The sequence below is a fragment of the Pleurodeles waltl genome, chromosome 4_1, assembly GCF_031143425.1.
Source record: "Pleurodeles waltl isolate 20211129_DDA chromosome 4_1, aPleWal1.hap1.20221129, whole genome shotgun sequence".
In the NCBI taxonomy this organism is placed as follows: domain Eukaryota; kingdom Metazoa; phylum Chordata; class Amphibia; order Caudata; family Salamandridae; genus Pleurodeles; species Pleurodeles waltl.
The window spans coordinates 290,157,667-290,181,583 of record NC_090442.1 but is presented as its reverse complement, the minus strand read 5'-3'; the positions used below and the strand labels follow the sequence as shown (position 1 = coordinate 290,181,583).

Sequence of the window (23,917 nt, the reverse complement as noted above, 5' to 3'; positions counted from 1 at the left end):
AGTCCAGTGGCATAGAGGGAAATAGCATACCATGGAGTGATGTAGAGTAGGGAAAATGTCACTTACCCAGTGTACATCTGTTCGTGGCATGAGACGCTGCAGATTCACATGCTGTGCATTATCCTGCCATCTAGTGTTGGGCTCGGAGTGTTACAAGTTGTTTTTCTTTGAAGAAGTCTTTTCGAGTCACGAGACGGAGGGACTCCTCCCTTTCGGCTCCATTGCGCATGGGCGTCGACTCCATCTTAGATTGTTTTCCCCGCAGAGGGTGAGGTAGGAGTTGTGAATATACTAGATGTACCCATGCAATGGAGTAGGTATGTATGTACATAATGTGTATCAAAATAATATTTATTTACAAATTTACAATTTTCATTCAACTAATAACGGCTACAGGCTCCCGGGGAGGTGGGAGGTCGCATGTGAATCTGCAGCGTCTCATGCCACGAACAGATGTACACTGGGTAAGTAACATTTTCCGTTCGGTGGCATGTGTAGCTGCAGATACACATGCTGTGCACTAATAAGCAGTAATCTCCTCAAAATGCGGTGGCTTAGCCTGTAGGAGTTGAAGTTGTTTGAAATAATGTTCTTAATACAGGCTGTCCTACTGTGGCTTGTTGTGTTGCTAACACATCTACACAGTAATGCTTAGTGAATGTATGAGGCGTAGACCAGGTGGCTGCCTTACAAATTTCTGTGATAGGTATATTCCCCAGAAAAGCCATTATGGCGCCTTTTTTCCTAGTGGAATGTGCTCTTGGTGTAATAGGTAGATCTCTTTTTGCTTTAATATAGCAAGTTTGAATACATTTAACTATCCATCTGGCGATGCCTTGTTGGGATATAGGATTATCTGCATGATGTTTTTGGAAGGCTACAAACAATTGTTTTGTTTTACGAAATTGTTTTGTTCTGTCAATGTAATACATTAGTGCTCTTTTTATGTCTAATGTATGTAAGGCTCTTTCGGCTACTGAGTCTGGTTGTGGAAAGAAGACTGGGAGTTCCACTGTTTGGTTTAGGTGGAATGGTGATATGACCTTTGGTAGGAATTTGTGATTTGTACGGAGAACCACTTTATGTTTATGTATTTGTATAAAGGGTTCTTGTATAGTAAATGCTTGTATCTCACTTACTCTTCTAAGTGATGTGATAGCTATTAGAAAGGCTACTTTCCAAGTTAAGTATTGCATCTCACAAGAGTGCATGGGTTCGAATGGTGGTCCCATGAGTCGTGTTAATACAATATTAAGGTGGTGGTGTCCTTGGGGGTATGATTCTTTTTAGTCCCTCCATAAATGCTTTGATGACTGGGATTCTAAAAAGCGATGTTGTATGTGTAATCTGCAGATAGGCGGATATTGCAGTGAGATGTATTTTAATGGAAGAGAATGCTAGCTTAGACTTTTGTAAGTGTAATAGGTATCTTACAATGTCCTTTGTGTAAGCATGTAGTGGTTGAATCTGATTAGGGTGGCAGTAGTAAACAAATCTTTTCCATTTGTTTGTGTAACAATGTCTTGTCGTAGGTTTTCTAGCTTGTTTAATGACCTCCATACATTCTTGTGTAAGGTCTAAATGTCTAAATTCTAAGACTTCAGGAGCCAGATTGCTAGATTGAGCGATGCTGGATTCGGGTGTCTGATCTGTTGTTTGTGTTGAGTTAACAGATCTGGTCTGTTTAGTAGTTTGATATGAGGTACTACCGACAGGTCCAGTAGTGTTGTATACCATGGCGGACGGGCCCAGGTTGGTGCTATTAATATTAGTTTGTTTTGACTCAATTTGTTTATTAGATAAGGAAGGAGTGGGAGAGGGGGAAAAGCGTAAGCAAATATCCCTGACCAACTCATCCATAACGCATTGCTCTTGGATTGAGGGTGTGGGTACCTGGACGCGAAGTTTTGGCATTTTTCATTTTCTTTTGTTGCGAATAGGTCTATTTTTGGTGTTCCCCAGCGTAGGAAGTGATCCTGTATGATCTGGGGATGAATTTCCCATTCGTGAGTTTGCTGGTGATCTCGACTGAGATTGTCGGCTAACTGGTTCTGAATGCCTGGGATGTATTGTGCTATTAGGCGAATGTGATTGTGAATTGCCCAATGCCGAATTTTTTGTGCTAAGAGACACAGTTGTGACGTGTGTGTCCCTCCTTGTTTGTTGAGATAATACATTGTTGTCATGTTGTCGGTTTTGACAAGAATGCGTTTGTGGGCTACTAGTGGTTGAAATGCTTTTAATGCTAGAAACACTGCCAGCAGTTCCAAATGATTTATGTGAAGTTGTTTTTGTTGATTGTCCCATTGACCCTGTATGCTGTGTTTGTTGAGGTGTGCTCCCCACCCCATCATGGAAGCATCTGTTGTGATCACATTTTGAGGCACTGGGTCTTGGAATGGCCGCCCTTGGTTTAAATTTATAGGGTTCCACCATTGAAGCGAGAAGTGTGTCTGGCGGTCTATCAACACTAGATCTTGAAGTTGACCCTGTGCTTGTGTCCATTGTTTTGCTAGGCACTGTTGTAAGGGCCGCATGTGTAATCTTGCGTTTGGGACAATGACTATGCATGAAGACATCATGCCTAGAAGTTTCATTACAAACCTTACTGGGTAGTGTTGGTTTCACTGTATGCTTGATGTTATATTTTGGAAAGATTGGACCCTTTGTGTACTTGGAGTGGCAATTGCTTTTTGTGTGTTGAGTATTGCTCCCAAGTATTGTTGTATTGGGGATGGCTGCAGATGTGATTTCTGGTAATTTATAGAGAACCCTAGTTTCTGTAGAGTTTCTATAACGTATTGCGTGTGAAGAAGACACTGTTGTTGAGTATTGGTTTTTATTAGCCAGTGGTCTAAGTATGGGAATATGTGCATGTGCTCTCTCCTTATGTGAGCGGCTACTACTGCAAGGCATTTTGTGAATACCCTTAGGGCTGTTGTTATCCCGAACGGTAACACTTTGAATTGATAGTGTACTCAGTGTATCACAAACACGAAGTATTTTCTGTGAGAAGGATGGATGGGTATGTGAAAGTACGCATCCTTGAGATCCAGTGTTGACATGTAGTCCTCCTTTTTTAGTAAGGGAACCACGTCTTGAAGTGTTACCATGTGGAAGTGGTCTGACTTGATGAAGAGATTCAGTGTTCTGAGGTCTAACATAGGTCTTAACGTTTTGTCCTTCTTTGGAATTAGGAAATATAGTGAGTAGACGCCTGTTCCTTTCTGATGGTTGGGTACTAACTCTATTGCTTGTTTTTGTAATAGTGCTTGGACCTCTATTTGTAATAGGTCTAAGTGTTGTTTGGACATATTGTGTGCCCTTGGGGGCACATCTGGCGGGAAATATGTGAATTCTATGCAATAACCAAGTTGGATAATGGCTAGGACCCATGCGTCCGTGGTAATGTGTGTCCAGTTCTGATAGTATGCGGTAAGTCTTCCCCCCACTGGTGTTAAGTGCTGGGGTTTTGTGATATTGGAGTCACTGTTTGGTTTGGCTTGTTTTAGGTGTCTGGAACTTTCCCCTTCCTCTTGAGAATTGTCCTCCTCTATATGAGCCACGAAACCCTCCCCTCTGGTATTGTGCCTGATAGGTGGGTCTGATTGCGAGGTGGAAGGCTCTGGTGTTTGCATTCGAAACCCCCCTCTAAATTGTGGCTTTCTAAATGTGCCTCTGCCCTCTGGGGAGTAGAGCGCGCCCATGGCTTTGGCCGTGTCCGTGTCTTTCTTTAATTTTTCAATTGCTGTGTCCACTTCCGGCCCAAACAATTGTTCTTGGTTAAAAGGCATGTTCAACACCGCTTGTTGGATTTCTGGCTTGAATCCAGAGCTTCTTAACCATGTATGCCTGCGAATGGTTACCGCAGTGTTGACCGTTCGTGCTGCTGTGTCTGCAGAGTCTAATGCGGACCTTTTTTGGTTGTTGGATATTGCTTGTCTGTCTTCCACAACCTGCTGGGCATGTTTCTGGTGTTCTTTGGACAAGTGTTGTATAATGTGTTGCATCTCGTCCCAGTGTGCCCTATCGTAGCGAGCAAGTAGGGCTTGCGAATTAGCGATCCGCCATTGATTGGCTGCCTGTGCTGCCGCTCTCTTGCCCTCTGCGTCAAACTTTCTACTCTCCTTGTCAGGCGGTAGAGCGTCTCCTGACGATTGAGAGTTTGCCCTCTTTCTTGCTGCTCCTTCAACCACCGAGTTTGGTGTAAGTTGCTGTGTTATAAACACAGGATCCGTTGGGGGAGGCTTGTACTTCTTCTCCACCCTAGGCGTGATAGCCCTTCCTTTAACTGGCTCCTGGAATACCTGTTTCGCATGTTTGAGCATACCCGGGAGCATTGGCAGACTCTGGTAGGAAGCATGGGTGGATGCCAAGGTGTTGAAAAGGAAATCATCCTCTATTGGCTCTGAATGCATTGCTACATTGTGGAACGTAGCTGCCCTGGATAGTACCTGCGTATATGCAGTATTGTCCTCTGGAGGTGACTGCTTTGTTGGGTAACAATCCGGACTGTTATCTGATACTGGTGCATCATATAAGTCCCATGCATCAGGATCATCCTGTGTCATCCCTGTATGCGTAGGTGACTGCATTGGAGGTGTTCCCACCGGAGACAGCTGTGGTGAGTGTAGTGGGAAAGGTTGTGGAGAAAACCTTGGTGGTGGGGTTTTTTCACTGGCCACCTTCGCTTTCGGCTGCATTTCTGTCTCCTGAAATGCCATTTTTCTTTTGGTTTTAATTGGAGGAAGAGTTTGTATTTTTCCAGTCTCTTTCTGGATATGCAACCTCCTTAGCGTATGGTCTGGTTCATCCATACTTATTTCCTGCTCAAATCTGTGTTTTTCATGCATTTGGCTGGAAAGTCATTGCTCTTCTTTTTCAGAGCGTCTTTTCGGCTCCGAAGCCGCTTTTTTCGGTACCAATGTTTCCGATAAGTCTTTTTCGGTTCCGATGTCATTTTTCTCACCTTGGGTGAGTCGAACTCTCTGTGTCCAAATCATTCGGTGCCGGAATCTCGACCAGAGTCGGAAGTCTTCGGCAAATCTCTGGCCTTTTTTGGTGCCGATGTTTGGTCACCTTCTTTTCGATGGGTTAAGCCATGGCCTGCTGGCGGTGGCGTCCCCTTGGCCTTAACGATCTTTGTGTGAGTTTTGGACGGGGCAGTTTTACTCACCGTTTTCTGCATCATCGTGGGTCGCTCACTTTCGGATTCGTCAGAGTCCGTCCCCTGGATGGAAATTCTTTCCTCCTCTTCGACGTAGAGTTGTTCTCTTGGTGTCGACGCCATTTGCAGTCTTCTCGCTCGGGTCTTTTTAGATCGAAATGCTCGACAAGCCTCCCAATTATCATCCCTGTGTTCTGGTGATAAACACAGATTACAGACCAGGTGCTGGTCTGTATAAGGATACTTCGAATGGCACTTCGGACAGAAGCGGAAGGGGGTCCGGTCCATTAGTCTTCGACGATGGATGTGGTCGGGCCGACCAGGACCCGCTGAAGAACCGAAGCCCCAAAGGGCCGCCAGAGCGCTTCTGCGATCGGTGCCGATACAATAACACTAAACCGGTACCGAACGAGAACAATACAGCCGATTTTTCGATATTTAGCGAACTTTCCCGATTTGAAATACGGAGCAAAGAGGAACACGTCCAAACCCGATGGCGGAAAGAAAACAATCTAAGATGGAGTCGACGCCCATGCGCAATGGAGCCGAAAGGGAGGAGTCCCTCGGTCTCGTGACTCGAAAAGACTTCTTTGAAGAAAAACAACTTGTAACACTCCGAGGCCAACACTAGATGGCAGGATAATGCACAGCATGTGTAGCTGCAGCTACACATGCCACCGAACAGTTATAAACAGTGGAATAGCGTTCCGTGGAGTGGCGTACAGTGGTGTAGCCTTTAATGGACTGGCATATATGGGAATAGAGTAGAGTGTAGTAGCATAGAGCGGTGTGATTACAGTGAAGTGGCAGAGCATAGTGGCACAGAGTGTAGTGACGTAGAGTTGAGAGGTAGTACAGTGGAATAGTGTAGAGTGGAGTGGCATAGAATGCAGTTGCATACTTTTGAGTGGCCTAGAGAATACTGTTATAGGGCAGAGTGGCACAGAGTGAATAGCCTTGAGTGGCTTAGAGTAGAGTAGAGTCAAGTGGGATACAGTAGAGTGTGGTGGTGTAGCATGGAGTGGCATACAGCAGAGTGGTGTACAGGGGAATAGCATAGAGTGGAGTGGCGTGCAGTAGAGGGATGTGGAATAATGTAGCATTGAACAGCACAGAGCGAAGTGGCGTAGCCGTAGAGTGTCAAAGATCCAAGTAGTGTGGAGTGGCATAGAGCAGAGTAGTGTAGAGCAGAGTAGTGTACAGTGGAATGGCGTAGAGTGGAATGCTGTCCAGTGGAGTGGCGTAGAGTGATGTGACGTAGAATGGAACAGTGTAGAGTGGAGTGGCATAGAGCACAATGGCGTAGTATGGAGTAGCATAGTGCGGAATAGCAGAATAGAGTCTAGTGGCATCCAGTGGAATAGCATAGAGTAGAGCGGCATACAGTGGAGTTGTGTAGCGTGCAGAGGTGTACAGTAGAATCACGAAGAGTAGGATGGTGTTGAGTAGATTAGCACAGAGTGGAGTGGTATAGAGGGGAGAGGCGTAGAGTGTAATGGCATGGAGTATAGTGGTGTAGAGTAGAGTTCATATTATGGAATAACTAAGAGTGGTGTGCCGTAGACTGAAGAGAGTACAGCAGAGATGAATAGCATGGAGTGGCATAAAGAACAATGGCATACAGTAGAGTTGTGTAGAGTAGACTAGCATAGAGTAGAATGCCACAGAGGGAACCCGAGTAGAGTGAAGTAAGGTTCAGTGGAATAGCGTACAGTGTCTTGGCGTAGAGTGAAACAGTGTGGAGTGGCATAGCATGCAGTGGCACAGATTGCAATGGCTTACAGTAGAGTGGCGTAGAGTGGGGTGGCGTGAAGTAGGGCAGAGTGGAATAGTGCACAGTGTCTTGCTGTACAGTGGAGTGGCGTAAAAAGGAATGGCGCAGAGTGGAATAGCTTAGCGTGGAGGGGTGCAAAATGCAGTGGCACAGACTGGAATGACAGAGTGGAGGGGTGTAGAGAGGCATAGAGTCTGCTGGTGCAGAGAGGCAAAGAGTCCAGTGGCATACAGTGGAATAGTACATTGTGGAGTGGCGAAGAATGCCATAGAGTGGAGTGGTATTCAATAGAATAGCATAGATGTTGTGGCACAGAGCGGAGTGAAGTACAGTGGAGTGGCATAGAGTGTAATGGTGTAGAGTGTAGAGGCGGAGAGTCGAGTGTCATACAGTGGAATATCAGAGTGCAGTGGCATACAGTTGAGTGGCATACAGCATACTGGTTTAGGGTAGAGTGACAGGGTGGATAGAGTAGGGTGGAGTGAGGTAGAGTGGGGTAGAGTGGAATAGCGTACAGTGCTGTTGCATACCATTGAGTGGCGTAGACTGGAACAGCACAGCATGGAGAGGCGTAGAGTGGAGTGGGTCAGAGTAGAGAGGCATAGAGTGGAATAGCATAGAGTGGCATACAATGGAATAGCATAGAGTAGCGTAGAGTGGAGTGGCATAGAGTGGAACAGCGTGGAGTGACCTAGAGTGGAATACAATATTGTGAAGTGGCATACAGTGGCTGAGAGTGGAGTGGTGTAGAATAGAGCAGTGTAGAGTGGAGCGGCATTGAGTGGAGTTTCAAAGAGGTGAGTGCAGTACAGTACAGTGATGTACAGTGGAGTGAAGTTGAGAGGTGTAGAGTGAAGTGGCATAGAATGGAATAGCGTACAGTGGGGTGGTGTATAGTGGAGTGGTACAGAGTGGAATAGCATAGAGTGTGGTGGAGTAAATTGACAGAGTCGAGTGAGATAGAGTGGTATAATGCAGAGTGAAGTGGCCTACAGTGGAGGTGTAGAGGTGTACAGTAGAATGGAGTAGAGTAGCGTGAAGTAGAGACTAACAGAGTGGAGTGGCATAGAGTGTATTGGCATAGAGTGTAGTGGCAGAGTTGAGTGGTGTACAATGGAATAATTTAAAGTGCAGTGGTGTAGAGTGCAGTGGGGTAGAGCTGAGTGGGGTAGAGTACAACAGCATACAGTGTCATAGCATGCAGAGGAGTGGCATAGAGTGGAGTGGTGTAAAGAGGCATAGACTTCAGTGGCATATGGTGGAACAGCGTAGAGGTAAATAGCGTGGAGTGGCGTACAGTGGGGTGGCATACAGTGGAGTAGTTTAGAGTGCAGTGGCATCAAGCGGAGTGATGTACAGTGTAGTGGCATAGAGTCAAGCGTAATTCTGTGGAATAGAGTGGAGTGGCACAGAATGCAGTGGCGTCAGTTGAGTGGCATACAGTATAGTAGTTTAGGGTGGAGTGGAGCTGCACAGAGTGGAGTACAGTGGAGTGGGGTACAGTGGAGTGGCGCAGACTGGAATAGCATAGCATTGAGTGGCATAGAATGGAATAGTGTAAAGGTGAATAGCATAGAGCGAAATATCGAACACTGGCATAGAGAAGAGTGGAGTGGCAAACAGTAGAGCGACGTAAAGTGAAGGGACATAGAGTAGAATTGCCTAGAGTGAAGTAGCATAGAGTGGAGTGTTGTAGAATGAGGTACAGTGGAATAGCGTACAGTGGAGTGGCACAGACTGGAGAGGCATTGAGTGGAATGGTGAAGATGGGAATGGTGTAGAGTGGAGTGGCGTACAGTGGAGTGGCATAGAGTGAAATGCCGTACATTGTAGTAGCGTATAGTGTCAGAGTCAAGTGGAAGAGTATGGAATAGTGTAGAGAGGAGTTGGGTGGAGTTGAGTGAAGCTGAGGGGCATGAAGTGGAGAGGCATAGAGAACAATAGCGCAGAGTTGAGTGATGTAAGTGGAGTGACGTAAAGTGAAGTGGCAGAGTGGAGTGGCATAGAGTGGAGTGGCGTACAGCAGAAAGGAGTACTATAAAGTAGAATGAGTAACAGAGTAAGCAGAGGAGAGTGGAGTGGAACAGAGTGGAGTGTTGTGGCATGGCACAGAGCCCAGCGTCGTAGAGTGGAACAGAGAAGAATAGCCTGGAGTGGCACAAAGTGGAGTGGCGTGAAGTGGAAGAGCTTTCATAAGAGTGGTGTGGACTGGTGTACAGTGGAGTGGTAGACAGTGGAGTAGAGTTGCATACATTGGAATACTGGAGTAACAAAGTGTAGTGGCATTCAGGGGATTGACTTATGGTGGAGTGGCAGAGTGTAGTGGCATATAGGGGAGTAGAGTATAGTACAGTGAAACAGCGTTGAGTGGCATAGATTCCAGTGATGTACAGTTGAGTGGCGTACAGTATAGTGGTTTAGGGAGGAGTGGCGTAGAGTGGAGCAGCTTACACTGGAATAAAGTTGTGGTGGGGTAGAGTGGAGTGGCATAGACTGGAATAGGGTACCAGGTTGTGGCGTACAATGTAGTAGCGTAGGGTGGAGTGGAATAGCAGAGTTGAGTGGTATAGAGTGGAATGGTATAGAGTGGAGTGGCGTAGAGTTGAACAGCGTAAAGTGGTGTAGAGTCCAGTGGCATAGAGTGAAATAGCGTAGTGTAGAATAGGGTAGCATGGAGTGGCATATACTAGAGTGGAGTGCTATACAGTGGAATTGCGTACACTGGAAGAGTGGAGTAGAGTAGAATGGAACAGCAGCTTATACAAGAAGGGGATGTCCCCCCAAGATTCAATCAATTACAGGTACAGAAACAGGGGAAAATATCAACAAAAAATATAAAGTATCCTGCTTAATCTATCTAAGCCTTTCAGTGGAAATGAATCCTATGTGGAAAGACCCAAATGGCACTCTACATCACTTCGTAGAAAAATACTTTTATTTATTTTTACTTTTCTTTTACCATTCCCATAAAATGTTAAATATCTCTATATTTCCTATACTGTCGTAGTGTCACAAAAAAAAACATACATATAACGTCTTCTTACAAGAAATGAAAAACAACTGCAAAAACATAGTATAATTTAAATAATCTTTCGAAATATCACTCCATTCGTCCATCCTCTCCCACACTCATGCCTAACATTTCATACCACAACTCATACACTCCACACAGCCCCAGTTCAGGAATATCTGTACACTCCCACCCTGCCCCCCACCCCTCCAACGGAGTCCGTTCTTCCTTCGCCTTCCACTGTAGTGTCACCAAACTGGGGTTAAAATTGTCAAGAAAGTTAGACAATATATTAAAGTATTTTTGCTATGAAGTGATGTAGAGTGCCATTTGGGTCTTTCCACCTAAGATTCATTTCCACTGAAAGATTTAGATAGGTTAAGCGGGATCCTTTGTATTTTCTTTTTTTTGTATAGTGGAATAGCATGCAGTGTTGTGGTATACAGACGAGTGCCATAGAGTGGAATATCGTAGCATGGAGTAGACTGGAATAGTCTAGAGAGTAGTGGCGTACAGTGTAGTGGTGTAGACTGGGGTGGCATGTGGTGTAGCAGAGTGTAGTTTAAAAAGACGTAGTGTAAAAGTGGCTAAACAGATGAAGATTAAAATTTTCAGGAATATATATTACGGGGTGGAAAGGGTAATTTTTAGTATAAGCTCTAAATTGGTTAAGCACTATTATAGTACAAACAGTTATATATTGGGCAGCGGTATACTGTGGTAACTTTGTGGTATACGACAGTACATGCTGATCCCAAGGCAGCATTTCATTTGTTAATGGCTGCGTTTACAAAAGTAAAAGGCAGACACGTAATTATCAGACTTTGGCTGTGTTCTGGGTTAGGGCCTTAGATATAAGTAATAGGTTTTATTGCTGTTCCCTACCTACTTGCACTTTATGAAAGTGGTACTAGTTAAGGAAATGCATTATTATTTTTCTATACTTTTTTTTTACAAATAAATATTTTTATTTTTTTTAAACTTCTCAGTAGCGCATTAATTGCAGCTGCACTGTGTTAATTTATTTTTTAAAGTAAATATGTAAAAAAAAAAATGAAAATACACTGTACTACACTATAGTTGTGAAATATAGTGTAGTACAGTTATTTTTCCATAGCTTTGTTTATAAACTGCGGTACTTCCTAGGTGGTATCGTGGTACTCTAATCTTTTTTTTAAATATATTGAAATTTGTAAAGAATTTTCTATTACCTATTACCACTGTAATAAAATGGTAATAGGTAGGGAAAAACATAAAAGCTACTATAATAACTAAAAAAAAAATGTTATATAATTAACTGAAGTTTCATCTAAGATAAAGCTTAATCATCAAGATGAAAACGATTGTTGTTTGGTCAAATGAGCATCCTTTTCATCTCACTATCAAGGCCTACAACTTAAGCGACAAACCAAGAAAAATAATACCGGTCCAACTAAGAATTGCTTCATAAAAGTTAGTCAAGTATTATAGAAGGGTTTCCACAAATTTGTGGTTAAGGCAGAGCTCAACTTAACAAGGTAGAGAGAGACATGGCTTGTGATACAATCATGTTTTCCTGAACTTGACTTTACATCACTGGGAAGAAGGGAAGCTTTGTAACTGACTGCACTAGTGACGCTATCTTACGCAACGTCACCTGCACAGCCTCAGCAACCAGCTGCACTGTTGCTACTTCACTTGAAGCCAAAGGCGGCAGTGAATAGCGAGCTAAAGCTTAAGTCGAGTCATACTCCATTTAATAAATATCAGACGTTTCTTACAAAAACTCGGTTTGCCTACATGACTGATCCCCTGAACTCACTACTCAATAAAGTAAAAAAGGATATTTAAATCTGAATTCTCACCGTGAGTCGATGTCTGACTGACCCTGAGCTGGACACATCTGAGTAAGCAGCACACCACTTTCCACTCTTTTAGAGGGTCAAAGTAAAATGTTGCCATAAGTGGGATAGGGTGTTGAACAAAAGAAGTCCACACCGCTCCCAAAAAGTATGTTGATGACAATGTCAGAGTTAAAAACAAAAAAAAAGTACTCCATAAACCAAAATACATCTGAACATGTTTTGCAACCTGTCATCCACAACATTAAAATAACACAACAATGCATGCATGAGGGCCTTTATGTTTTAGTGGGTCAACGTGTTACTGCATTTTGTGAATCCTTACATGGTCAAATGTATTCATACGGACAAAGGTCGTCTAGGTAACATAGGTCCATTGCTTGAATTGAGAAGAAACTGGCATGTCAGTTGTATGTTAAAAGGTATTACTAAAATGATTGACCTAGTGTTGTCTATTGGGTAGTATCCAATGAGGTACCTACAGAAACAAAATGCCAGTCAATGCTGGGTCAAAGTACATCCACGTGCTGTCTAGCAATATATCATTAATTTGCATATAGCAGAATAAGGCTTCTCTGACTCAAGTACAAGATGATGTGCTGCTCTACTCTCTGGGTTGTGTATGCTCTGTAGTCCAGGCATTCTGGTGTTGAGTGGCACAATCTGTATTAAGGATAGTTGGCGTTGCCGCCTATGTTGACCCACTCTCCTTCCACCTGGGCACCCTTACTTGCAACTGAACTATGTAAGCTAAGTTATTAGAGTGGCTTCAAGCACGACCTGGAAGAAGATAGCTGAATGCTGGATAATTTGTCCAGTGAGGCAGTAAAACTGGAACAATGATACCATATATGCGAATGATGAAGAGAATCTGATCTATTGAAAAAAAGATATGACACTCTGAGGTATGGCCTTAATCTAGGGTCACCTCCAAAAGCAACAATTAATGGGAACGCGGAGGAAGAAAATAAGACAGACATAATTTTCTCACAGTGTAGCAATGTAAAACAAATTCAAAATCCATTAAAACAAATTGCTTTTGCATAGTGTTGCTAGTTTATGATGATGCATTCTGATGAACCTTTGCGGATGCTAAACTTGTCATGTTGTGCTACTTCAAAATAATGAAGAACAAAAAACACTAGTATTCTTACCCATTGCTTGTTTCCCCATAGCACACTGGTATGTGTTTCTTGGCGACTGGTTATGATGGGGATACGGAATTAGTCCCGCACAAACGCCAAGAAGAGTGAAAGGTTCAATTTCCAAGTGTGTGGTGTGTCTGAAATGAAGCAGAAGAAACAGTATCGAGTAGCAATCCAAAGCTTTCCACAAACTGCAACTGACACATTTGTTATTAAGGCCTTAATCTCAGAAGCTATAGGTTTCAAATTAGGCAAACTATACAAAATAATATGAGATGGCCAACACGATCTTCGTGCGTCAACGCATTTCCTGTATCTCACTGATAAATGCTTCACTGTAAGGCTTGGGGTCTGCAACTTTGACTGTGGATAGTGGACTTCAACAATTTAGCTGCAGCAGTTCATTCATTGATTACCCAGAATCTCAACTCAACACCACAGAGGTGGTCATGATTATAAGCAGTATTTGCCAGCATACTCTTGTTCACAAGTCATGTACCCCGTGACATCAATCCCCACCACACAAAACACGACAGATTTATTCCTTTCAGCTGTCCCAACCATAAACAGTTCTTAAACAAGTTGTGAAATCTTTTGGGGTAAACAGAGCAGAAATTCCTGAACCAACCAGTATAATCTGGTTTATTCTATGCATACTTACTTATTGATTGTGTGCTCGTAAAGTGCTATGTTACAGTCATTTTCCTCATTCACATCTAAATATTCAACGAGGCTCTCATGCAGAAAATCTTCAAAACTCCTGAAAAAGAGAAAACAACAATCTCACTTGCATAGGTCCGCTGCAATAGACAGGTAGGTCCATATTTATACTTTCTTTCCGCCGCATTTGCGTCATTTTTTGACGCAAATGCAGCGCAAAAAAGTATAAATATGGGCCATAGTTCACATAAAAACTAGGGTACCTTTCTCCGTTTATAAAATAAATTCACATCAAGGGAGACAAATATTCTGTTTGCAGTTATCGAGTAGGCCGACAGGAGGCCAGACAACTTCGTGCATGTTTTTACCTGTAGCCTTGGGTAAGTTCTTCAATATGCTTTTTTGTAACTGCAGGCCTCTGATTCTTCACAATTATATATGGCCTGTGAGAATAAAATGGTAAGACATATTTAAAATCATTTCCACGTACCTCCAAGGCAGAATACTACAAGACGTACTTGCAATGGCGCAGACACTACATTTACTTTAAAAACTACTGCAATACCAAGTGTAACATATTCCTAATAGGCTGGTTAGTGACTACTTCTCCATCACCGTAAAACATTTTTGGCTCACCACTGCGTCCCAGCAGATGCAGGATGAGAGTGGGGCCAAAGGACAATTCTGCAGCAGATGATTATGCTCTGGTGTCACAGTTCAGGAGCCAAAGCAATCTGTAACAAAAATACTGGGTGGCGGGTTGGACAGACAGAGACACAGCGATTTTCCTTCTACGTTTTTCTTAAAACCATGTTTACAGACACGCTGAGGCATGAGGTGTGATAGACGTGTAGCCTGGATTAGAACTTTTTTCTGTTCAGAACATTTTTATTAAGTGTTACAAAAACAAGACGAGAATACAGGCACAAGATACCTGGTAAATAGAAAGTCTCACTTCACAAGTAGGCTTGGAGGCTTCAATACTAGTTTACGATTTTACAGATTCTGGAGATTGCATGACCTAAATAATTTAGCCTCCTACTTGGAGGGTGGGGTGTGTTTGGAAATGCTAGCTCATTTTAAGAAAACTATAAACATCAATACTCAGCAGGCTGTATAGGGTTAGGGCTTCCGCAAGAGAATATGGTCCGTACAAACAGATTATGGCTAAGCACTTACTGACCCATGAGTGCATTAATGCAGGAATTGTGTATATGTGGTTGTTCTTGTTGTTCTAGTTTTGCTTTACTTAGTTCGTTGGTCAGTTTTTTTGTCTATTTCCAAGATTGTTATTGTAGTGTCTACAATATATGTTTGGAGTGGGAAGTGCTGATCGGCTACCTTGTTACGGCAGAGATAATGTGATAGGGATAAGCTAATTCTTGTTTGATGAGAGCCATTATGGGTAATTGTCGCTTGACCACGAGAATCACTACGTTTCCGGACTAGACAAAAAGACTGGGGCAGTTACAACCCTGCTGGAGTCGATCTAGTAGCAGGTTTTTGTGAGCTCTCCTTGTTTTTTGAAGTTCCACAAAAACATGGCTGTAAGTTTGTCAATGGATTTAAAGAAACTGCTCGAGAACCCAATTGGTAACATGCAAGCTGCAAACTAAAGGTTATGTGTGAGGGTTTCTAATCTACCCCACCTGATATAAGTTTGGGAGCACAATCTTTCAAGAGGACTTTAGTTTTTGTTCGTTCTATTTTAGAGATTCTGGTAGGGCTTCTGTACTATAATTATTTGATATATTTTGATTGCCAGTGCAGGCCGCTACCCTTAACACATTCCCGTAGCCACAACGAGTTAGTAGCAGAGAATCAGTTTGTCTTTATTTATTCAGTGTATAACCTGAAACCCTAGAGAAGTTGAGGATAAGTTACAAAAAGCTGCGATGGCAGAGTCATCCAACTCTGCAAAAAACAAAATATCCTCTGCATATGCAGCAGTCTTCAAGCTTAACAAATTTGAAGTGGAAACCTTTCATTTTTTTTTCACAGCCATTTATGGACTGAAGGAGTGTTGAATGAAAGGGGACAACCTTGATGTGTACCCTACCCTAAGGCAATAGAGTCAGATACACAGGCATTGATTCTTACTCTTGCTGTAGGTTGAGTGTACGGTACCAAGACCATCTTAAAGACTAATGTCCCTAAATCGCAGTAATGAAGCACCACCTACAATTAAGGCCAGTCAACTTTGTCAAAGGCCTTGTCCGCAACTAAAGCCAAGTCGATGGCTGGATATTTGGAAAGGCAGGCCTTCTCCATGATGTGACAAAAGGTGCGAGTATTGTCACTGTCCACTCTTCCTTTGACAGAGCAAGTCTGTGATTTGGGGATTATTTTCTCTAGGTGTCTGGTTAAGATCTTGTCATATTTTCATATACATCTTTAGTAAGAATACAGGTCTGAATTCGGTTTGATTTTGGTGATCTTTTCCTTCTGTTGGAATTACAACGATGGTAGCTTGACTGCAGAGCCTGAGATTTCTCCTGTAGATGCGTAGTGCTTGAGAGCAGTTAGTAGGAGGTCAGAGACTGTGTCTCAGAAATTCTTAAAGAAGCTAATTGGGAACACGTCGGGGGCCTGGCACCCTTCCTAAGAGAAAGGATTTGATGGTGTCAAGGACTTCTTTTTCATCAAAAGTTCTACTTAGATCCCATTTACCTGATTTTGAAAATGTGTTAGCAGAGATCTTCCCCAGGAATTCAGTTTTTCCCTTTTGTTATGGAATGATTGCCTCTGTGTAGGTTGCCACAGAAATCCATGAAGACATTTATTATATCTGTCTCTTGAGTCAAATTCTTCCCATGTTTATCCCTAATGCAGGTAGTTGTGGTTTTATCATTTTTAATTTTTAGAAAAGCAGCAAGGATCTTCCTTGCTTCAATGAAATGCAATAGATTTTTTTTTCTTTTTTTTGAGCTTGCACCCATAGGTGGGTTCTAGTACCGCCTATCTTATTATAGTCATATTTGATAGGGTTGTGGAATTTCTGTAGCCCGACTCCAAAGACATATTTTTGGGGGCAAAGGACATCAAATCTTCATGTTTATTTTGTCACTGGCATAAGTAGGCCCAACCCTGCAGTACAAACCCCTTGGCTGCCACTTCACAGTATCACATTATGGATCAGGGTAGGGAATTGTCTGCAGTTAAGGTCATATTTGCGTCCATATGTTAATGCTGTTCAAACTTGTATTTATGGTTCATTATTGTAAAGCCTTGAATAGGAGGGTGAGCGCTCTAAGGAAATGTTGTAAGCTCGGACTGTACTGCTGACTGTGGTCCCAGCATAAAAATGTGTACACATTTGTAAAGTTTAACAATATGAGGCATCATATAATACTCCCAGAATGTTCTCTGAATAGATGCAAATATCTGAGGACGTTCGAACGCAAAATTGATGAGTCTTTGCTTGCAAAATAAATGATCACAAAAAAATGCAATTAGGAATTTTTTTTTGCTAAAATACTACGAAATGTTAGGTACCATTTCCCTGTAGCATCATCTACTAAAATGTGTTGATGCATGCTAGTATTCCCAAAACATATTCATAATGGAAAATCGGTGCACCCAGCTTCAACAACATTATGGATAACATGAAAATAAACAGTCATTGGCAAAGCCAATAGGTCTGACATAGGTGGTCAGCCTTTTGGTTTTGCCAGGGTGCATTGTTTTTACATAGTATTTGAGAAACATTATTGTTGTGAGAGCTGCCAGGCCCTCACCGTTATAATAAACATTGGCAAAAAGCAATAATAATTTTGGTCTCAAAAAGCACACATTGCCACAGTAGTCTCTGGCACTGAACAAAACTTCCTTATGAAAGAGCAGAATGCTGTAATTCACAGTGAAGCCAGTCAACAGATAGACAGAGAGAGAATTTTAATAAAAACAAAAGGGCTTGTTAACTTAAAATGTAATTATGGGCCACATTTTTAAATAAAGTCACAAAGGTGCACGCTCTATTGCATGCCTTTCCATTTGTGAAGATTTACAGCGTTCATGAATTCACAATAATTTACAGAAGTAGGCCAGGAAATCGTACTCCTAGAAAATATATATGAACTGCATTTTAGCAGGAGCCAATATGCATGTGCAAATCTGTTGAGCGTTTGCAAGTACACTTTACCTCCAAACACTATTTTCCCTGAAACACGCAAGTTAGTAGGTTTGCACAGACTCCAAAGTGCATTCCAACACTGAAACTATTGCTTAACGGTACCTCCAGCCCCAGTATGAAGATATATATATATATATAGAAAGGTGGCAAGATGCAGGAATTGCTAGAATTCAAACCCTATTATAGTATGTGCCCTGGCATAATCGGAGAGGATATTATCAGAGCTCATATATAATGAGAGTACGGTCATGATTTATAGCCGTACTGCACGGCACCTAAGGGACAACAGATTATTTTATTTTTTTACAGGACAAGTAGATTTATGAAGCAACCTGTCCCGTAAACAAGTACATACTTTATTATATATTTCACTACCCTGTATTTCAGCTTTTTGAGAGTGTCCTGCTGGGACATGTTTTCTGTGTTCCACAGCTTCTGTTCCATTTCTTTTAAGTATTTTGCTAGTTTGTCCAATTTGCGCTTGACAGCTCAGTTTTTTCTTGCCATATGACTTAAAATTAGACCCCTGGTTTAACATTTTATAGTGTCCCATACGACTGCTGGAGAGGAAATGGAGTCTTAATGTTAATGATAAACAGCTCAATTTAGGTTTTTTAGGTCGTTAATGATATTCCTGTCCTTGAATAGTTCTGGATTCATATGCCACGATTTAATAGGAGTGGTCGCCATAATTTGAATGGATAGAGTAAGGCATGCATGATCTGAAATCACCACGGGATCTATGGTAGTTTCTGTTGTAAATATTAATTAGCTTGGTTTCCACAAGAAGAAAATCAATATGTGTAGTTCTAGTGTGTGACTGAAAAGAGCGTTAATTTGCCACCCATTGGACTGTGAATTCTCCAGATATCACAGAGTTTGTGAATTAAGCAAAGTCTGCACATCTATTTGTGTTCCCTGGAAGGTCTAAATATATAATTCGATTGTCTCTCTATCTAGTAGGCCGTCCTTCAGGAGGTTAAAATCACAGCTTAGAACAATATGCACATCCTGCAGTAAAAGCGCCAATTTTTTGTTCAGCGATTGCCAAAACTGAGGAAAGTCAATATCAGAAGCATAAACATTTATAGCAAATAAATCCTTCATCCCGTTGGCAAGTTTCCCCCTTCATCATTGTTTTCGGAGGTAATGATGTTTAGTCTGGAGCAGTTAGATATTAATGTAACTACTCAATTCTCTTTACCTTTGACATCAGAGGAAGATACATTGTTAACTCAGTCATTTTTCCACAGATAGCTTCATGGTAACTAATTTTACATTCTTCAAGAAAGGCTATGTCTGATTTCAATTTAGTGCAGTAATCTAGAACCTTATTTCTTTTACCTGGGTGGTTTCAACCTTTAGTGTTTAAAGAAAATAATTTATTGGTGGATGTCATTTCCATAGTGTGAGTATTTTCACCTTGCTGAATGGGAATGTGTAAGAGTGACAGAGCGTATCAGGTGATCACAAGCGCATACCTCTGAAAATAAAGGGAACCCAAGCACTTATGAGAAAAGCCATTGTGTAATGTAACTTTGTTTTGTCCTACACAATGCCATAAAGATACAAAAGAGATAGGTTGCCAGAATGGTTATGAACACATGTCTGCTTGAGTAAAACCAGGTGTCAAAGGTAAAGGACAGTTAAGAAGTGGAATGCTGCAGAGTAGAGTAAGTAGCAGAAAAGAGAAGACAGAAACAGCCCCTAGAGAGAGCACCAACACACTGGGATAATCACCTTCTGGGATACCAACAGGTTCCCAATACTGTAGCTTGAGGCTATGGTGGAGAACCAAGATAAGATGGAACAAATGAGGGGAGGGGGCCCTACTCTCCAATAAAACATTGAAATGCTAGAGTTACAAAAAACAAAAACAGACCTGGCTACATGGTACATACATATTTTTTTTATTTTTTACATTAATTAGTAAAGTTCAGCCTGTGAATAATGTTGAAAGTTGCACAAAACGTGCATTGCATACAGGGGTGGCTCCTTCGCTATGGCAAAGGAGGGCTGTCCCCCTGCCTGAGCCGGCAGCAGAAAAATAAAACAATACTTGTTTTATTTTTCTGCAGCTGGTTTAGCCAGCAGTTCAGGGAGGGGCGGGGCTGGGTCACGGGAGGTAGGAGGGGTGATGAGGAATGGAGTGAACTAAGTGCACATGTGTGTTTGGCTGGTTGTTTCAGGCCAGCCAAACACACGATAAGGCCGGCCAAACACACATCGCACTGATGTTTCTCCAGCCCGGGTGTGTTCAACAGCCAGGCTGAAGGAACTGCACAGACCTCAGGGCTGTGTCTGAGCAGCAGTCCAAGCCCCTCTGACCAATATTGGCACTGCTTTCATGCTAAGTTTAGCATGAAAGCAGTGCCAGGATTGCTAGGGACCCTGTGCTGGTGTCCCAGCAGTGAATACTGGGACACCACAAGAGAAGAGACGGGCGAGGCAGCAGGAATGGAGGCATCGAGATAAGAGCCTTTTATTTTTATTTTTTATATTCACCTCATTTCCGTCTCCCCCGTCCCCTTGAGTTATGCGGCGGCCGCCACCACTGATTGCATACCAGTTATATCTTAAAAAATACACCTAAACGATTCAAAATAGTGTAAGTCGTATTATGGAAATTGGTGACCTGAGCAAAATCTTTGTAAAACCTAGTTTACACATAATAATTACCACACATTTGTAGAACAGCTGTAGAAACGAGCATACTAGCACGTACCTTGAATAAGACCAAACCAACAAACCAAACGTGATTACCTACTATCTGATGTCAGCCGGAAGAGTGATTTCGGATGGTGTGGGGCCCTGAGAGCCATAGAGGTTAACTTTGGCTATGATTGTATACTGCCTTGAGGCTAGCATGCAGCATTTATTATAGATGTCAATTATCATAACAAATAGGGATATCGGGAATCACTAGAAATGATGAGTGCATAGCACATGTGGGCATTTAAGTATGCCTAGTAGAATTGCAGGTGAGTGAGCAGGAGCTTATGTTGAGGATGATGACTGATGTATGGCATATAAAGTGTGGTAAGTTTAACCAAAGAATACATGAGAATGGAGTAATTTAATGATGACGAGAGATGCTGTAAAATGATGTTGGTGTGCAAGTATGGAGAATCTACCTGGAAACTTGAGTGGGCGATGTTTAGGTAATGATGGTAATGAAAATAATGTGTGTATACTGCCCAAAACAGAACCAATGCTAACCAAATATAAGGGTCCCTGTAAACATTGGGGGATGAGAGCATTATTTGAGTTCATGTTTCCACGCCTTAGTCTGATTTGCTTGTGATACAAATCTCTACTTTGTAGGGTTCAAGAAATATGTGAGTTTGAACTTTATAGGTGATCTTAAAGTTTAAACGGCCAACAAAGGAACGTGGGATAGACATATAAGATTGTTTTTTCCTCAAGCCTTTCCTTCATATTACAGTGTGCCAGGGAAAGTCCTGAATTATGGAAATCTTGGCACCTTCCCGTGAGATATTTTTTAAAAAACTTTCTGCATGCAAGCAAGAACCATTTTGGTATGTTGATGTCAGAGAGGTTTGAAGGCCATCGGTCTAGGCGATGCAGAACCTTTGGTTTGAAGGAGGGGGCACTATGTGCAAGTTCAATTTGCAAGTCTTTCGAGAAGGACATGTTCAGAGTTGTTGGCAGCTAAGATTCCCAGGCAGGAATGGGTGACTAGACTGAAAGCTCTGCGTCTTGTGGGAGGATGAAAATTCTGAGATTACTTTTCCTACTCCGGTCCACCAGGTCAGTGACCTCTAAAGCCTGGGCACTCTTGTCTGCTTTACTCCGCTGTTTAGACTAAAGGTTGGTAGTGTCTTCTAAATTCTACATTGGCCACCTTGAATTTAAGTTGTTTCAGGTTCTTCCTAATCCCCACCGTTTCCATCTGTAAAAAGATCAGTATTGTGTTTTGAGCTCGGAGTTATGTTGTGCACCTCATTCAACTTCTTTAGGACAGTTTACAATATAGTGTTATATTCAGTCTTACCCTTTACTGGGGATTCCACAATGGGGGCTCTGGTTTCGTTATTTTCAATCTTGTTTTAGAGTCTTTTTCTCTGTAATCCTCATCTCCACCGTCTTACTAGCTGAGCACAGGCAGAGGTCAAATTGGGTATCTGGAGTAGTGATGATTAAGATGTTCCCAAATAAATAATCTGATTGAACGTGAGGTGGGGATCGTAACGCTGTATGATTACAATGATTAGCTTATATAGGCAAACTACAGGCTGCTATACTCTCCACGGGTTAAACATGTGATCTTAGACAGATAAACCACAAATAGACAGCTCCACAATAATGTGAATATAGAAATAAAAAGGTTCCCCAACATACTGAAGGGACTGGGAGGTTATGCTTTCATGAGTAACTGCTACAAATATACATCAAAGGCAAGCAATACAAAAGCATGATCAGAGCCTGGTGTGATTTAAGGAGACTAAGGGCCTCATTATGAACATGACGGTCGAGACAGCCATGCCGGCGGCAGAAATTACCACCACTGGCATGGCGGTCTCAACCGCCACATAATAAACACATGGGGGACTGCCACAGGCGGACCTCCGCTACCGCCACCAGGCAGCCGGAAGATGGCGGAATTCTTCGTACGACACCCGTTTCCGCCAGCCATTCCCTGTCGGTTTCAGCCGCCAGGAAAAGGCTGGCGGAAGGGGTGCTGCGGGGCCCCCCTGGGGACCCCAGCACTGTCCATGCACTTGGCATGGGCAGCGCAGGGGCCCCAGTGCACAGCCCTGTCGCGCAGGTCACTGCCCAACTTACGGGCAGTGATTTGCGAGACGGGTGCTGCTGCACCCACCGAACTGCAGCATTGACGACGGCTCCATGTGGAGCTGTCGGCAATGTCCTGGCCCAGCATTCCGCCGGCGGGCCTCAAGGGGGCTGGCGATCTGTGTTCAGACCGCCAGCATGAACACGTGGCAGGAGAGGTAATGTGATTAATGCCTTGGAACTACTGAAAGTGGACCGCTTTGTTAACATCTTTTATTGGCGGTGTCAGTTTAAAAATAAAAAAAGACCATGTTTAGTGCTCATTTTGCTCACATCTCAAAATACTTTCGAAATACATAGGTAAAACCCATGATAATATTATTATTCCATTTAGCTCTACCAATGGATGTTGCTCCATATGGTAAATGAGGAATAAAATCTAGTCGCCTCATCCACATAAGCATACAAACTGTGTGAAAAATTAACTTACAAGGATTAATCATTCTGAATACAAATATCTTTTGGGCTAGGCAGTGTTTGCTCTGTCGGCCATAAGTTTGGGGGATACTTCAAGGGCTACATGGTCTGCCATCATTCTATCCCTGTCCATAGCCATTAACTCAGTTACCTGACAGACCCTGCTCTCGGCTGGCCTGTTTGCTACCTTGCATATTATGTGCTTCCAAACACGCATCCTTCTAGAACAAGTTAATTACCTTCGGTAGCACCTTATCTGGTAGAGAAAATATCTAGCCGCAGACTCCTTACCTTTGAATTTCCCAGGCGTCAGACTGGATCCGGAAGATTTTCTGTGAGCAGTACACCAGCATGCTGGTAGGTGGTGTTGATCGGGTGTGCATGATGTCACTGACGTCATCCGCGCAAAAGTGACTTGTGGTCACCTACATAGGCGCCACCTCGGCATCCTGATGTGAGTTACTTTTTCACAACTTTCCATACCAGGAGAGTGGTCATGAAGTGCACTGACACTGATCTATCCAAACTAGGGTCCTGAAAGGCAGTATCCTTAACTCTAGAAATCTGTCCACTGAGGGGGGAGGATGGATGGGTCGCTAAAGAACCTGTGGGTAGATTTTGTCTCTAACAGATAAGGAGCTACCAAAGGGAAGTAACTTGTTCATCTGATAGAGACTTCTAGCTGCAGATTCATTATCTTTGAATAGATACCCAAGCAATAACGTCTCCGGTGGAAGGCTGCGGACATATTTGTTAAACTAGAAGTCCTGCCGGACAGAACAGGCAAAATGTCCGTACCTGTGGATCTGACTGTCCAGTTAATAGTATTTGGTAAGGGTGTGCAGGGATGCCCATGGTGCTTTCTGACAGATGCCCAGGACTGGAATTCCACATGTTAACGCGTTGGTGGCAGCTTTGGCTCTACTGGAATGAGCCCACAAGCCCTCAGGGGGCTG

General features: G+C 42.8%; 1 protein-coding gene across 1 annotated transcript in view; it reads right to left on the bottom strand.

Annotated features, from left to right (window-relative positions):
- POLR3B (RNA polymerase III subunit B) overlaps window positions 1-23,917 on the bottom strand; it is a 776,005-nt gene that overhangs the window by 247,844 nt on the left and 504,244 nt on the right. The window contains exons 17-19 of the mRNA XM_069228350.1: window positions 13,966-14,040; window positions 13,599-13,697; window positions 12,947-13,074 (exon numbers count right to left, since the gene is read on the bottom strand). Of these exons, the coding sequence (XP_069084451.1) occupies window positions 12,947-13,074; window positions 13,599-13,697; window positions 13,966-14,040 (302 nt within the window). The remainder of the gene's footprint in view (window positions 1-12,946; window positions 13,075-13,598; window positions 13,698-13,965; window positions 14,041-23,917) is intronic.